We start from the raw sequence: 13,553 nt of genomic DNA on the forward strand, positions 1-13,553 counted from the left end.
ACAAAAAGCATCCGTTGTTGGTGGTGGTGTGGGCTTTATTTATTTATTTATCTTTAAGAAAGAACAGAACAGTTTTTGCCTCTAGACTGTGAATAAGTCTACAACCAAATTCTTCTGCCTTTATATTGCAATGTCATACGTATGTATAACTATAGGAGTATATGACTTTTTTAACAGCATGTGTCAAAATAATTTTTCCTGGTTTTGATGAGTATTTCAGTGTAGTATTCCAAAGCAGCTACTTTCAAACTTCAGGTCTGTTTCTTAAGGCATTAAACACGAACTGTCAAACTAGAAATGAAACAAATTCAAGAAAAGCATTGGCTGGAATTATTGCCCTATTCAACCACTTTTAAAATGATCCTTCCTCTAAAGTTGTTCCTGATAACGTTTATAAATGGTATTATAAAGAGGCATAGGAAAATAACTGAAGCTTTGCTTTACTGAAAATGTTGTCTGTGAGTAGTGACCTGAGCAAATACGCTCCAGCATTTGCTGCCTGGGTCTTGCAGCCTGTTGCAGTCAATACCTTGCAGAAAGGAGAGGTGCAGGCGTGTCAAATGTACAGCGAAGTTAGATACTGGGGTGTTTCAAGATCCTTTTCTTTAAGGTAGAGGTAAAGTCTAACTCTTCCTCTCCTGCCAAAACACACTGGTGGTGGTGGTGTTATTAGTATAAACATGTAGGTGAAGGGGATGGGTGAAGTATTGCTAATGGTGGTGTTCTGCTAGAACTCTGGTGGAAGAAAAGCAAGTTCCAGCTGTTGTGGGAGTCCAGTAAAGCTTTCTGTTCGACAGCTGTGTTACTAAACATTTTTGTTGTTGTTTAAAATTAAATAATCAGTATTGAAGTATTTATTTAAAAAAAAACACCAACGTTTGAAATGTTTTGTAAGTGTGAAGTTTTCTGAAACCTGATGCTTGTCTGTTTTGCCAGCCTAAAGTTACCACAGATGAACGAATATTTGCATCATTCCTGTGCTGGCACAAACAAGGGGAGAAAAACTCAACCCTTTGTAGAGGGTAACAGAGAAAGGGTAGCTTTGTTAATGTCTTTATGTTCTGTTTTACTGCTAATAACACTGTCTTTAAATTGGTGAGAATAACAGGTCCTAATAATAAATGGACTTTTCTGAAGTGTTTGTTCATAATTCTGTCTGAAATCTGGTATCACCCCAGACTCTGTTGTGACTGCTTTAGAAAGATCCAGTATCTTTTCTTCTAAATACATATAAATGAAACGGGAAAAAAATTAAAAGTTATCCTCTGATGGATAATAGAAGGTCCTATTAGCCAGGAGACCTTCAATTATTTATAGATTTTTAGATTATTATAATATCTTACGTAGAAATTTGGAACAACAGAAATTATAAAGCTAATACTGAGGATAAGCTTATTCCTTTGCGTTCTTTAGTTGTTGTGGTTTTTTGTTCTTTTTTTTCCTACTTCTTGTGAGACTTCCAAGGTACCACCATGGCCTTTGGAGAAATGTAATAATATTCTAGATGTAATCAGTGAAAGGTTTCCCATGATTTTGAATTTATGGAGTTGGGCAAGGGCAGTCTAATCCTGGTCACTCAACTGAGCCAACAGATGCTTTTATTTTTAAATGTTTTCCTAACTTGGAAGCAGAACTGAGTAAAGTGAATGTTCCATCTGTAGAGGATGCTGAGACGGCTGCAGCAGCTGTTGAAGACCTGTATGCACTGACGAACAAAATGGTTTTCCAAATGTTCTGTGAGCCTGTGTGTATGACTACAGTGTCACTAGCCTCTCGGAGATGAGAGCAAGGTGTCATTTGTCACTGACAAAAGAATTGCCATTTTTTAACAATATGTTAACTCCTGTGGAATTATTTGCTAACAACCATTAATAGTCAGCATCTGTGAATGAAATTCACATTTTTCTTATCCTTTGTGTTAGTAACAGTTGAAACTGTTTTTTGAAATTGCCACGATTTGAAAAGAGATCATGACGCTGTGTTATTTTAACAATGCTGTTAAATTTTCGTATATCAGTTTAGAAAAAAAATGGTTTACAAATCACTTAATAAATCAGTCAAGAAAACCAAGTGTCTTACACCCCATAAATCTTGAACTGCTTACTCAAACTATAAGATTCTTGTTGGGTTTTTTTGGTTGTTTGTTTTTCCTTGGTTTGAGATTGGCCAGTATTTTATGGGTGTCATAAAAATAGGACTGGTTTTGCCTTAAACCAGGAGGGACGTGGGGGAGGATCAAAGTTTGTCTAACAAGCTCTTTATATAAATCTAGCTAACAAAGCTGCTCTCAGTTCTGAACATAGAGTCGTGTTCCTGGCTTGTTGGATACCTGACTAATTGTCAATGCATAGTTTTATAATAAACTATGGAATTTAAACTGGAATTTATTAGTGAAAGAGAATCACTTTTGTATGATAGTGGGCTGTGCTGGGATAACATACATGGTACTGTAGCTGGAGTAGTTCATAACTTTGATTTGACTGTCTGGTTGCATATAAATGTGTGCTGTCTTTTAGACGTTTTTACACATAGGTTTAAATTGTGTTGTTTCACAGTAACAACTCAAGTGTTTGGGTTTTTTGGAATAGTTAAATGCAACGTTTGTATTGGCAAGTTCTTCCAAAACTTTTTCAAGTTTCATCATATTTTGTTTGGCTTGCACAGACTGTGTTTGGTGTGATTGTTTGTTTGTTAGGTAATGTTTGAAAATTCTTAGAGAAAAAGGTGGAATGTCTGTGGTAAGCCTCTTGAAATTTTTCCTCTTCGGAGTTAACCGTTAAATTCTCCTTTCATCTCTGTGTAGCTTGGATCTTAGTTACAGACAGAAGATAGGATTAGCCTCAAAGAAAAATCGAGCCATCTAAAGCTCCAAACACAAATATTGCTTGCTATAGGAATTGAAAAGTCAATGTTCAGGTTGGTTTATTCTGAGGTGTTACAGAACTGGAATATTGCTGTAGTTTCAAGAACTTCTTAAAAGAAGAGTAACCCTTGGCAGCTATGATGAAGTCCATATTTCAAGAGCAATTTGAGTCCATATTATGTAATTTAAATAGGAAATAGTTCATTCTTTATCAGATCAAGCTGTCACAAAAGAGGGGGTCTCACTTCTGTATGTAAAATCTTGATTAAAGATAAATATCCACTGTGCCAGGCAGTCACAGAAATTTATTTAACATATGTTTCTGTTAAGAGAACTTAACTGGGAGAACTTACAATTTAAATAACAGCTACTTTTAACATGTCTGTACCTGTAACTTTTAACACTACTAGGTTGGAGGTATTCCTTCATGACACTCCAAAGAGATTGTTTATTAGCTTTCCTAAAGTTAATTTCCTCTTAATTATTCAACAGGTTCATGAACCACCCAGCTCCAGCAAACAGCCGCTACAAACCCACTTGCTATGAACATGCTGCTAACTGTTACACACATGCAGTAAGTACATTTCCTTTTTTTTTTTTTTTAACCAGATTTTTCTGTAAATTTTTGTGGGTTTGGACAGCTAAATGCTTACCTTTGCCCGAGTATATTCATATTTACCACCTCTCTGGTTTTGTTATATAAGATTCAGCTATAACAGTCCAGAAAATGTAATGTTAATTAGATGGCTGGTAATCACTAGTCCCTGTTCTGAATCTCTAGGAGCTCCAGATGCTTCATAAGATTCCTTTTCACTAAAGTTACGTTACATTACATGTCTTCAGATGTTTTTCCTCTGTCACAGTCAAAGGATGTCTATGGCAAAGTGAATATAGGTCTATAGTAGTTAGCCTTGCAAGGCAGATTTCCCAGTACCGTGCTCACATGGTATTGTGCGAATTGTATACTGCAAGTATACAAAAGATTTATTCATGTTAGAAGTGGAAGGCTTCATAAGACTGGGGGTATTAGCTAGAAGAGCTAGAATGGCTTAGTTCTGATACTTAATATCTATGAATTGATTCTTTGAGAAATCTCCTATTTTGAAAGAGGCGCTAATAATGCTGACAACCCTCCTAAAAATCCTAGACTGCCCTTATTTTCATAATGTATGGACCCATATAGATTTGAATATACAATATACACAAAATAATGAAAGCAGTCCCTTTTTTTTTTTTTTTTTTTTAAGTAATTGGGAAGTTTAATTTGCTGTCTGGCACTTTGAAAAGGACTTAAAAATGTGTGTGTTTGGTTTTTAAGATAGCATTTGCCCTTTTATAAAAGCAGCATGTGCTTCTCCTCAATCCCTTGTATAACTCCAAACATCTGAAGTATGTTTGACTTCGTCCTCAGTCTCTTATCTCCAGTGTGTCTGAGTGGGCTACATTGTGAATGCTCAAGGTAGCGCATGGGGCTCTTCAGTTCTTGAAAGAGCTCTGTTCTTCAAGATCCTTTGTGCGTGTTTTATAAATAACCAGCATGCAGCTCTGTGTTGCTGGTAAAAACAGAATCACCTTGGTTTACGTATAGAAAAGCTAACTGAAGCTAATGTGTTTTTAAGCCGAGGGTCTCATGTACAGCATTATGTAAATATATGCTTATTTATCTAGTGAATGAAGCAACATTCTGTTAGTTAGCATAAATATGTAGTTTATCTCATAATCCTTGTACCAATCTTTGTTTACTCTGGCCAAAAAGTTACATTTCAAAATATCTGGCAGAAGTTGCTGTACTCCTTAGCAATTCTAGCCTTTGTTTAGTTGAAAAACAGGCATGTCTTATTCCTGCTTGTTAGCAGTAGGTTACAGCAAAGATGTCATATCAGTATTTTCTGGTATGCTACAGTTTCTGGTGAAGCTGCCTAATTACTTTCTGAACAGTCAAGCTACATCCTAAAAGCTGCTATGAACTGTTAACAGCTTGGGGATATGCAATGTTAACTTGCCCTTTGGAAGAAAATAAAGTGTAGTATAAAAGAGGAATTGTTACTCCTTAAATAAAATTGCATGTAATAAATAACTTGTAATCAAAATTGAAAGTCTTGAAATAGGAGTCTAATCCGGCAAAGCACAGTGGATTACACAGAAGAAGCTTGGGGGGATGCTTGCTTCTCCTCTGGTACAGACTGTTTTACTAAATGTTAGAAGGCCACTAGATTACAGTCTCAGTTTTCAATTAGTCATTGATGTAATTTCTACAAAACAGAGTTTAGCAATGGTTCTCCATATATTTTATTCAAAGCTTTCGTAATTGAGAAAGTAGTCAACTTGTATTTTATGAGCGTGGCTGTACTACTCAGTAGATATCCCATCTGTTTTTTTTACTTTAAAATACACAGTAATCACTTTAGGCAGCTGCTTAAAAAAAAACCCAAAACAATTAATAAATGGGGATACAGAATCCCATGCATAGCTTTTTGTTACAGTACTTAAAAGCTAACTTTGTGTAGCATGGTAAGGTATCTTCAAACTTCTAACTAGTAAGGCTATTTAAAGTGTCTTGATTTTTTTAGCTTTAAATGAAGCACTGACATCTTTAGACACTAGGAGACAGGAAGGGCAGCTAAGCAGTTGAATACAGAGACAGAAAAGACTGCTCTGTGTTTAGAAGAACAGGAAGGAAACAGTGTATGAGAGAAGCAGGAGTCGTAAGAATTTGAGTTGTAAGGTAAGCTAAATCTAAGGGGGGGAAGGCTCTTTCATCGTGAAACTTTCTAGTGTACATAAAGTTTATCAGACAAAAGATATGCTCTGTATTAAAACCTCAGAATTTAGGCACGGCTTGCTTTATACTGCTCTAAAAGTTTCTTCCAACTGCCTTAAAAGGAGGAACTATTCTTAAAGTAAGTTATAGTCTCCCTATTCCAGTCTTGGGTTGTGCAGTGCATGGAAAAAAGAAGAAAGAAGTATAAATATTTTAAAAATGAGGCTTGGAGCATTTACCAGGCCATTTGAGCATGGAAGAAAGGGTCACCAAAATTTCAGAAGGGCTTTTATGATGAAAATGTTTCCACTCTACCTGATTGATATTAGCAGTTTCTCTGCTCTCTGTGTATTGCACAACCCAAGTTGCCAGTAGGCTTCCCGCTTCACGATGCTTGTCTCCTTATTTGAGAAGAGAAAATTGATGAGTAGGGAGACACTGTACTTGGCTTCAGGGCTACACTCCTGGAGCAAGCAGCTTGAGATGGACACAATCCTTCATGGTTCCAAGTGTCACATGTGAATTTGGCTGCTTTGTTGATCTTTCCGTTGCCTTCCTTTCCAAAGAGGAAGTGTAGGGACCATCTTTATGCTGTTAGTGTTTCCCTCTCAAGGAAAGGCACATGAGATCGCAACAATAACACCTGCTTTGCTACAGTGGCTTGTGCATCAAAGGTCATTGTTGCCGACTCCATGATGTGCATAGCCTTGTGTGGAAAGAAAATGACTTAATTTGGCATGAATGTTATATATACAAAAGCAAAGTTTTAACAGATTTTAAACCTCTCTGTGGGAGAGATCGTCTACAGAAATACTGAAAGAATACAGAAAAAATACTGACCAACATACCGGTATCCTAAGCAACCCCAAATAGATGGAAGATACCAGATACTTTGCTGTAAGTTAGTAACCAGAGAGTTTCATTTCCCTGAAGTATGCCTGATCAGGTTTACAGCTTACTGTTTCAGCATCTTTATTTGTGCCTTAAGGCTTTTTGCAGTGGCTGCTATTTGTGACAGTAGGGGTTGTGGTAGTTGGTTTCCCAAAATACATCACATAAGGGTTGTGCCCAAGTCTGCTCTTAAAGATTCCTGCCTATAGGTGTAATAAATACATTTTAATTCTTTGTCTTCCTTTTTATTGCAAGGGGTTTCTAACTTCATGCTCTCATTTTGTTCTAGCATTTCTCTAGAAAACTTAGTGAAACTGTTGCCTACTCTCTTGTTCTGTAAATCTCTCTACCAGCCCCATTTCTGATTTAGCAAGTATTAATGAGGGTGCTAAAATTAGCAAATTGGAGCATCACAGTTCTGGTTTTGTTCATAGTACATCAAGTTGGTGGGTTTGACGATACTCATTTGGAAGAGTTGAAATAAGCAAAGCTTTTTGTGACTTGTAGCTAGTTTTATTACTAGGAATGTTGGCAACTTAGAAATGCTGTGTCATTGCTGTGAAGTGACACAGCACAATCACACTCATTCTATTAGTTCTGATTCTTTGACTACTTTTTTGGTAAATACTCCTTCTTTTAAAGGGCTGATTAATTGCTTCTCCATTCTGAAGATTAAAATGCAGTTCTTGCACTAGACTTTTTTTTTTTTTCCAAATGAACATGGGAAAATCTGTCTTGTTTGTTGACTAGGGTGTTATGTTTCTTTTTTAAGACGGATATTAGATATAATGAAGTCCATTGTATCATATATTATCTGGTATGGCATTAGTATCTCAAGAACTTTTATCCAGTTGGCTGGAACAGCAGGGTATCATTTCTGGATTTTGTCTTTAATCTAGCCATTTTTGGTCAGAAAGAGAGTAATAAAACATCTCTTGTTTAGTCTAACTGTTCCCATGAGGCGTATCAGGCACAGAGGGAAAGTGTTTCCAAATAGAATTCTTAGAAAAAACAATAAATCCTTCTGATGTTAGTATAGTGCTGTTCCCTGTGAGAAGTAGAATCGTTCTTCAGAGCCAGGACAAGGCAGAAAAGAGATTAATTCCGCTCTTCGTCCACATACTCATTTGTAGCTGTATTCTTCATTCTGAAGGTGCAAAGAAAGAGGTGACAAGAGAATTGCTTATTTGTTTTAACCCTGTAACTTTATATACAATAATTACTGGGAAAAGTGATTGGCAGCGAACTCTCTGTTGGCGCATTTGAGCATTACACATCATAGCTTAACCTGTGAAATATTTATTTTAGTAGACTAGTAAAAAGCTGGGATATTTGTGTAAGAAAGGCAAGTTGTTCTGTGTAATATCTAAATCTAGTTTCCAAAGAGGTCTTCCTTCCTATAAAATGGTCTCAGTCAGAGCTCCAGGCAGAATCTCCGAGCAGCTCACACCCAGGCTTTTAGTAGGGAATTAGTAGGGATTTGCTATTTTACCTGGTTACGTGTGTTCGTGATGCTTGCGGGCACATAATCTCTCTGAAACCTTTTAGTTCTCTGTCAAGTATAGTCAAAACTGAAATTTGCACCAGAAATTGGGAAGGAAACTGGTGAACGTGGATACAGCATGACTGCACAGCTTAAAGAAACGTGGCTAAAAAACTATTTCCGGAGCTTAGCATCTTCCTGTCTCCTGCAAAAACTAAATGAAACAACTGCCACATCTAGTCCGTTCCTTGCTGTCTCAAGGGCTTCAGCCACACTTTAAACTGTATGCCATATGTGGAAAACAGGAGAGACTAATCTCCTGAGGAGTGAAACACTTTAACCTTTCTTGAATTTGGGGGCTGTCCAGGATATGTATATGGAAATTTATGGTTTGTGATAAATAAGAAGCCAGACTGGCAGACTATTTTTGGCCTTAAAGTGCATGAGGTCAACTTCCATAGTCTCATTACAAAACTCGGAAAGTGTTTTGACCTCTGGTCCAAATGCTGTGGATATAGGAATGCCATACTGTTCATTTCCACAGGTCTACAACTTTTGGCGTAAATGTACTAAATTTTGCAAAAAGGAAGAAAATATAATGGTAATGAAGCTACAGTTGATGTACTTCAAAAGCCAGAAGTAAAAGCCACTTTTTTTTTCTTTTTTTTTTTAAAAACTCTCTGGATTAACCAACTACTTTTCAGATTCATTCGGTATACTCTGCATCTTCTGCACTGTAGCTGTGATCAGAGCCTCGGTTTCTTCCAGTCTGTAAGCAGATAAAGGACAAAGACAGTGCAGGCTAGACCAGCACTTTGCACTCTAAGCTATCAAACCTGTAATGCAAAGCAGAGTTGCCAGATTTGTTTAAACATTACTTGTTCCTAGCTTTATTGTTTAGCATGTGAGACTTGGGTTAAACTACAAAGAATTTAACCTATGAAGCTTATTTACAATTCAAGTGAACGAATTAACATCTTGAGACACACCAGAAGGGAACTTGTGTGGCTGGAAGGGAACTTGTGCTGCCTTTTAACTTAGAAGGCTGACAAAGATATGCCTTCAGAGTGGAAGGAGAGGGGTAGAAATGTCTGAGCCAGCAGGTTCTTTTTAAATACTTGTTGGACATGCTTTTTTTTTTCCTTTTTTTTTTTCCCCTAGTTTGTTTTTTTCTGAATGAGACAAAGGTACATGATGTAATTTATTCTGGAAAGGAGTGTAGTTTTAAATGTATATGAAGTCTGCAGCCCACTTCTTAGATACTTCATGTGAGCATGCTAATTCTATCATGATGTTCTAACAGTGGTTGTTTGGAAGATCTGAATTAAAGCTGTTTGAGAGGGAGGTGGTAAAGAAAACAGACTTCGATACACTGCATTAAAAGAACATCATCTTTTGTGCATTAAGAATCTGTTCATAAAAGAAGTTTGCAGCTAATTTATTTATGACATCTAAAACCCAAGTTCTGCAAAGCCTTTGCTTAATTCTCTTGTCTTCTACTTAACTGCATACTTCTAAATGCTTCATTTTTTCATTTGGGATTTAAGTTTATTTTGGTCTGTCCTGTGCTCTGCCTCTATGCACAAGAGGTGGTTTAGATCTAAGCCTGGAGTAAGATCAAAACAAAGCAGAATGTGAAAATAAAAACACTACTAAGACTTAGCAAATTCTTTTGTTTGTCTGATTTTGTGTCATGGCTATAGGAGCTAGTAACCTAGCCTAATACCATATGAAGAGAAATTTATCACAAATGGGTATAACCTAAATGCTGAGACGTTGTCGAAGTCTTGATGCTTGCGTGTCAACATACACCTAAATGAAAAAATTGCTTCTGTTAGGAGCATGCCATCAAATGCCATATAAGACCAAAATATGGTCTTATATGGCATACTGCAGTATTTGCTGTTGCTGTACTGTGGGTGGTACAACGTTGGCTGGGAGTTAAGACTTAACAGTGGCCTTTTGTTTTCTTAGTTCCTCATTGTTCCTGCGATTGTGGGCAGTGCCCTTCTCCACCGGCTTTCTGATGATCGATGGGAAAAGATAACAGCATGGATGTATGGCATGGGGCTCTGTGCGCTCTTCATCGTCTCCACAGTATTTCATATTGTTTCTTGGAAAAAGAGTCACTTAAGGTATCACTATAAAATGTATAAGGTGTTTTCATGTTCTGTGATGTTTTTCCATTGTGTTTCTCAGTCAAAAACATGATTTTACAGAAGTCTGGACTGGTACCTTGTACTAAATCATGAAAAAACACCCTTGATTCTGTTGGAAGAAATAGTGAGCCAAGCTTATAGATAAACAAACTTCAATGTCTGCTGCTTTTTCGCAAGGAAAATGTGTTTTTCTAGGCCCTAGTGCCTCTTAATCCAGAAGTTGAATGGAAAAAACCTAATCGAAGTGCATGGTGGATATAATCCCATTGCAGAAATGAGAACGCTGTCTGGGACTATGGCACGCTCAAATACTTTGAGGAACGTGGAGCTTGCCAAGAGAATTATAATACAATACACAGTTAACTAGCAGAAAGCCTCCTTGGGAGCAAGGCAGCAATAGCAAAACTAAGATATGATTTTTTTTTTTTTTTAAATTATTATTTTTAGTTCAGTTCCCCCCCCGGCCTCCATTATGACTCCTGTGTAATTCTGGGCCATAAATTGGATTTAACAAGTAGTCACTAAATAGTAACAGTTTCTGGATTAGACAGAGTTGATGTGACAGCTTTCTGCCTCCTTGCCAGAGAGCAGGATGCATGACGGGGTGGAGACGGGAAGAGGAATGGAGGAGTGTTCATCTCCTACGTGTCTCGCTTATGATCTCCTGAAGTTGGAGTCAGCTGAACAGTCTCCCAAATGTTTTTAAGAGGTTATGGAGCTGATGGTATTTTCCCCAAAGTAATTCCAAAGTGTGTGAGGAAACTGAGATGACACAAAAGTCTTTCCAAAATCTGTCTTGGTGACTTGTTCTCTCCCTTACTAGGACAATGGAGCATTGCTTTCACATGTGTGACAGAATGATGATCTATGTCTTTATTGCAGCATCATATGCACCATGGTAAGAAACCTGAAGCACAGCTTCAGAATTAAAGCTTTCTCCGTTGTAAACAGTTTATCATTGTGGCTTTCCAAAAGCTACAGGTATCTTCTTAGATGGAATTGACCACATTCTGCATTGTGAAAGGCAACGTAACGTAATCTCCTGGGATTTGCTGAACAGAAAGTAATATTAGAAAACAGCAGAAAGTAATTTATTTATATTCCACACACCCCAGTTTATGCTTCTCTCACATCAGTGCAAACACACCTTCCGTTTCTCTATGTATAGAATGTCCAAGTGTCTTCTCCCCCATCATGCCTAAGTTATAGCTCTGAATATTTACTTATTTTTATCAAGCCCTACTACTCTTATGTCAGTATGATCCATTCATTCATCACTTTCGTCTCTTGAAATCTTTGTACCTTCAGGCTAAATCTACGTGAGCTTGGACCTCTAGCATCTCACATGCGTTGGTTTATCTGGCTTATGGCTGCTGGAGGAACCATTTATGTATTTCTCTACCATGAAAAGTAAGAATTATTATTTGCATTTAACTTTAAACTGAAATTACAAGGTGGGGGCTTTCTTGCTTTCTGAGTGTTCCTATCCAGCCTTTCACACATTGAGCTTTGAAACAGTGGAAATACGTGATGAGAATGATGCAAACTTACATCTTGTCAGAAGATAATTGTATTCACTCTGTCATAATATGTCTTTAGGCATATTGTTGCCTTCTCTTAAAGGGGTGGGAGGGAAGTATCCACTTTTAAAACTTTAACTTTCACTACAAGAAAGCAGGGGTGAGAGTGGGTAGGGTAAGAAACCAGTTGAAATGATGGCTTTCTTATGCCCCTTATTTATGTAGCATTGTGTATAGATTATACTGCAACATTATATTGTTTATATATATACTGATGCATATTGACTCCTGCTACCTTCTTGTTTTTGTTTTGAGATGTGAGTCCTTGAGTTTCAGATCTGAATTCTTGAGCCTGCTTTCATTACTTATCCTCAGAGAGCAAGACCCAACTACTTTGTTTTGGAGATGAGCTACTGAGGTTCTTGTCGAATAAGGAAATATAAATTGCCTCAATGTTTTATTCTCACATACAAATGCATCTAGGCAGTATTTAGAGAAGAAGGTATTGCCTGCAACTGTACAATGCAGAGATAAAGACTAGCTTTATTTTTGCCATAAAACAATGGTTATCTATCTGCATAGAAAGCTTTTTGAATAGTTTAATGGACCCATGCTAACATAAAATTTAAAGTACTTTTTTACTGTTGAAGGAAATGTTCATCCTCTTGTACACCTCCTTAAATGACTCAAATCATTCCTTTTTAGGTATAAGATCGTTGAACTCTTTTTCTATTTAGCGATGGGATTTTCTCCTGCTCTGGTAGTGACATCCATGGTAAGGAATGTGACTATTAACATTACAAACACACAAACTTTCCTTTTATAACTAGCTTAAGTTCCAGTGCAGCTCTCCTTCTTCTGAAAAGATGTTAATTTTAATCCACCATAATTGTAAATGTTCTCTGCAGAAGCACCAAATATAGTCAGTTATATTTTGAATTTATAGTTTACATTCAGTGAAATGCTACCTTGTTTTGTTGAGTCTGGGCTGCAGGGTCTAGATAAAAAGAGCTTCGGTTCCAAACTTCACTTCTGAAGACCCTCGCTTCTGAAAGGATATTGGACGTAACAATTCAATTACTTCCATTTTAGTGAAAATGATAAAGATGTGAAGTACCTTAGCCTGACAAGGAATGTTTCCAGATTTTACTATTTATGAACTTACTTAATGCCCACTTACCACTTACAAATTGGGAAAGAAGCTTTTTCTTTAGGAAAGTGGAATGGACTTCTGATAACATGTTGTCCTTTTTCTTGGTATATGTAAGAGCTCTCTGGAAAATCTAATCAATTGATTCTGTGGTCTGGACAAAGATGGGGGAAGTAAATTGATTCTTGCCCCTTTCAAAATTACTTAGGGGGCAACAAAGCTAGAAGATTTTGTGTCTTACTGGAGGCTTCTTTTTATCAGTGAAGCAGGGAAAAATTGAAAAGTTGAGAAGTAGTTGAACTGTATCAAACTGATGCACTGTATCTGGGATACTTGATCTCTCAGCAGTTGGCTTTTTTTTTTAAAAAGGTTTCTTGGTGCATCCTACTCTATCTTGTCCACCTCAAAACTTTGACTATTATTTATTTATAGTTACATATTTTGAATAACTTTGAATAACCCTCTCTGCTGCTAATATAAATCTGACACCTCTGCAAGGTAACGCCAGTTACAGTACTTAACTGTTCCACGTGAATGCTGTGCTGTACCGAAACCTTGCTGATGCTTCATCCAACTAGGAGTTGCGTTAAACTTGTGCTTACACACAGTAATGTGGTTTTCTTTTTCTCTGTGTTTGTCTGCTGTGCTAATGAGCATAAAGCAAAACATCAGACATGTCTTAATTCTTGAGTTATCCTATTACTATCCTATTACTTCTGTAGTGCT

General features: G+C 37.0%; 1 protein-coding gene across 1 annotated transcript; it reads left to right on the forward strand.

The window, feature by feature from the left end:
- Positions 1-3,355: 3,355 nt before the first annotated feature.
- Positions 3,356-12,452, forward strand: MMD (monocyte to macrophage differentiation-associated; the record flags this gene model as incomplete). Its single annotated transcript, XM_009576831.1, has 5 exons — positions 3,356-3,437; positions 9,973-10,133; positions 10,981-11,055; positions 11,466-11,567; positions 12,383-12,452. Coding segments are annotated over 5 exons (490 nt in total), but the record flags the coding sequence as incomplete, so codon positions are not given.
- Between the last annotated feature and the right edge of the window lie 1,101 nt (positions 12,453-13,553).

Source organism: Fulmarus glacialis, unplaced genomic scaffold, assembly GCF_000690835.1.
Source record: "Fulmarus glacialis isolate BGI_N327 unplaced genomic scaffold, ASM69083v1 scaffold41934, whole genome shotgun sequence".
In the NCBI taxonomy this organism is placed as follows: Eukaryota; Metazoa; Chordata; class Aves; order Procellariiformes; family Procellariidae; genus Fulmarus; species Fulmarus glacialis.